This window comes from Gastrolobium bilobum, unplaced genomic scaffold, assembly GCF_033153095.1.
Source record: "Gastrolobium bilobum isolate Gb01-03AN ecotype WA unplaced genomic scaffold, APGP_CSIRO_Gbil_v1 utg15185, whole genome shotgun sequence".
Lineage (NCBI taxonomy): Eukaryota > Viridiplantae > Streptophyta > Magnoliopsida > Fabales > Fabaceae > Gastrolobium > Gastrolobium bilobum.
Window position 1 is genome coordinate 58,376 of NW_026898558.1, and position 2,008 is coordinate 60,383.

General features: G+C 34.2%; 1 protein-coding gene across 3 annotated transcripts; it reads left to right on the forward strand.

The window, feature by feature from the left end:
• Positions 1-251: 251 nt before the first annotated feature.
• LOC133317385 (dormancy-associated protein homolog 4) lies at positions 252-2,008 on the forward strand. Of its 3 annotated transcripts, none has more exons than XM_061519244.1 (3): positions 252-677; positions 1,297-1,393; positions 1,522-2,008. In XM_061519244.1, the coding sequence occupies exons 1-3, from the start codon at positions 431-433 to the stop codon at positions 1,550-1,552; spliced, it is 375 nt and encodes a 124-aa protein (XP_061375228.1). In that variant the 5' UTR covers positions 252-430; the 3' UTR covers positions 1,553-2,008. The 3 variants fall into 3 exon arrangements, with proteins under 3 accessions (XP_061375228.1, XP_061375230.1, XP_061375229.1); XM_061519246.1 differs by having other exon boundaries at positions 253-677; positions 1,297-1,377; XM_061519245.1 differs by having other exon boundaries at positions 255-677; positions 1,297-1,383.

The window sequence follows — 2,008 nt, forward strand, 5'->3', positions numbered from 1 at the left end:
TGTTCAATAAAGAAAGATAACAAATTAGCAAGTCATACTACAAATTACAAAAATACTAATTTCGGCTACTAGATTTGCAAAAGAAAATTGTGCAAAATTAGGAGGAGTCAATATAGAAGAAGTTAAATTATAGCAAAAGGGGGTATCAATTTGATGGCTGATAACAAAGCCACATTAGTCGGAGCTAAGTTTACAAACTAACTTAGCCGTCAATAATTCCATTAACCTTATCACGTCATCAGCCTGATCTTCATCTTCTCTCTATAAAGACCCCCTCACACTCTCACCAAACACACATAAAAAAATAAAAAATAAAAAATAAAAAACAGATTTTGTTTCCACCTTAACCTGTTCTTCTTCTCTCTGTCGTTTCGTTCCCTCAATCTTTGAACTTTGTGTTGTAAATTGCTAGAACACATATATATATTTGATGGGTTTTCTTCACAAGCTATGGGACGAAACGTTGGCCGGGCCCACACCGGAAACGGGCTTGGGCAAACTCCGCAAGTACAACTCCTTCTCCACCACAACCAACCGGTCACAGGTGGCGCCGGTGGGGAAGGATGTACCCATCAGTCGCAGCATCACCATTGTTCGGACCCACTCCAATTTCAGAACCACAACCTCGGATCCTGTCTCTCCTTCTGTGCCTATCACCCCTCGCTCCCCTTTAACCCGTAACACCTCTCTCTCTCTCTCTCTCTCTCTCTCTCTCTCTTCGTTGTTGCTTGTAATACTCAGATGTTTTCGTTTCTTCCTGTTTGTACTATGTTTGCATGACATGAAAATAAACAAAAAAAACAAGAAGAAGGAAACAGAACCTTCCAACGTTCATTTTAACTCAATTTAATATTATCGTGTTATTCTGAATACTTTTTGTTACTTATTCTTTTTATGAACTTTTCTAAAGTTTTTTTCTTTTTCTTTTTTCTTTCCTTAATAGCAAGCCTCATGCTCTTATACTCTCTGTTTCTCTGTTTTTTTTTTTTTTTTTTCATTTCTTCAATTACTATAAAAATACAAATCCATAGTTATGAGAATTGGTCAGATTTTTGGATTGAGTTTAACAAAATAAAATGTTAAAAGTTCAACTTTTAGTTGAATTTGAGTCTAACAAAAATTGTTACATTTCTTCAATTGGGCTAAATCAATATACAATTAGTGTAATTTCTTAAACTCTTAATTTTTTTTTTTTTAATATGATAGTTACAATATTATGCCATAGTTTTTTTAATTAAAGTTTTGTGACTTAATTTCTTAACAAAATAATCTTTTTAATTTTTTTTTTTTTTGTAGCGGAGACGCCAGGTGGGGATTTCAAGAAATTCACGAGGAGAAAATCGTCAGAGGGTGCGGCGGCGAGCGGCGAGCATAGAAGTCTGAGTATAGACTGGTTCTCTAATTTTTGTTTTTGTTTTTTATTTCTACTTCGTGAAATGACACATATGCCCTTTGCAATTTCATTCACTTTTTTAAATTTTTTTATTTTTTTTGGTGTCAACTTTTTTTAATGGTTTGCAGGGTGATTATGAGTGCTTTGGATCGTTGTTGAGAGAGGAAGTTACATGTTTTGCTTTGATTATCGTTAGGCAGAGGCAGAGGGACTACGTTTTCTGTACATATGACAACAAAGATTCCAATTTCCAAAGGGAATCATATATCATCTTGCATGACATATCTTCTTCTTCTTATTAATATATATATATATATATATTATGTATGAGTAAGCTACAAATAAAACGGCTCAGATTATGCAGGGTCTTTTGCATCAGACTCACCACATGCTTAATGGGATTCTGAGGATGTAAAGGAGAAGAAAGCCACCTTCTGTATATTTGAACATACGGTTTTTGTTTTTCCCTTTTCCGAGTTTTTGGCTGTTGTAAATATCGGTTCTGTACTCTGAAATCTCTTTCGCTAGAACTCAATGAAGCTTTTTAAGTTATTATGTTTCTGCTTTTGTTAGACCTCTGTAGCTTAATGTTTGATGTTTCAATACAATTAGTTT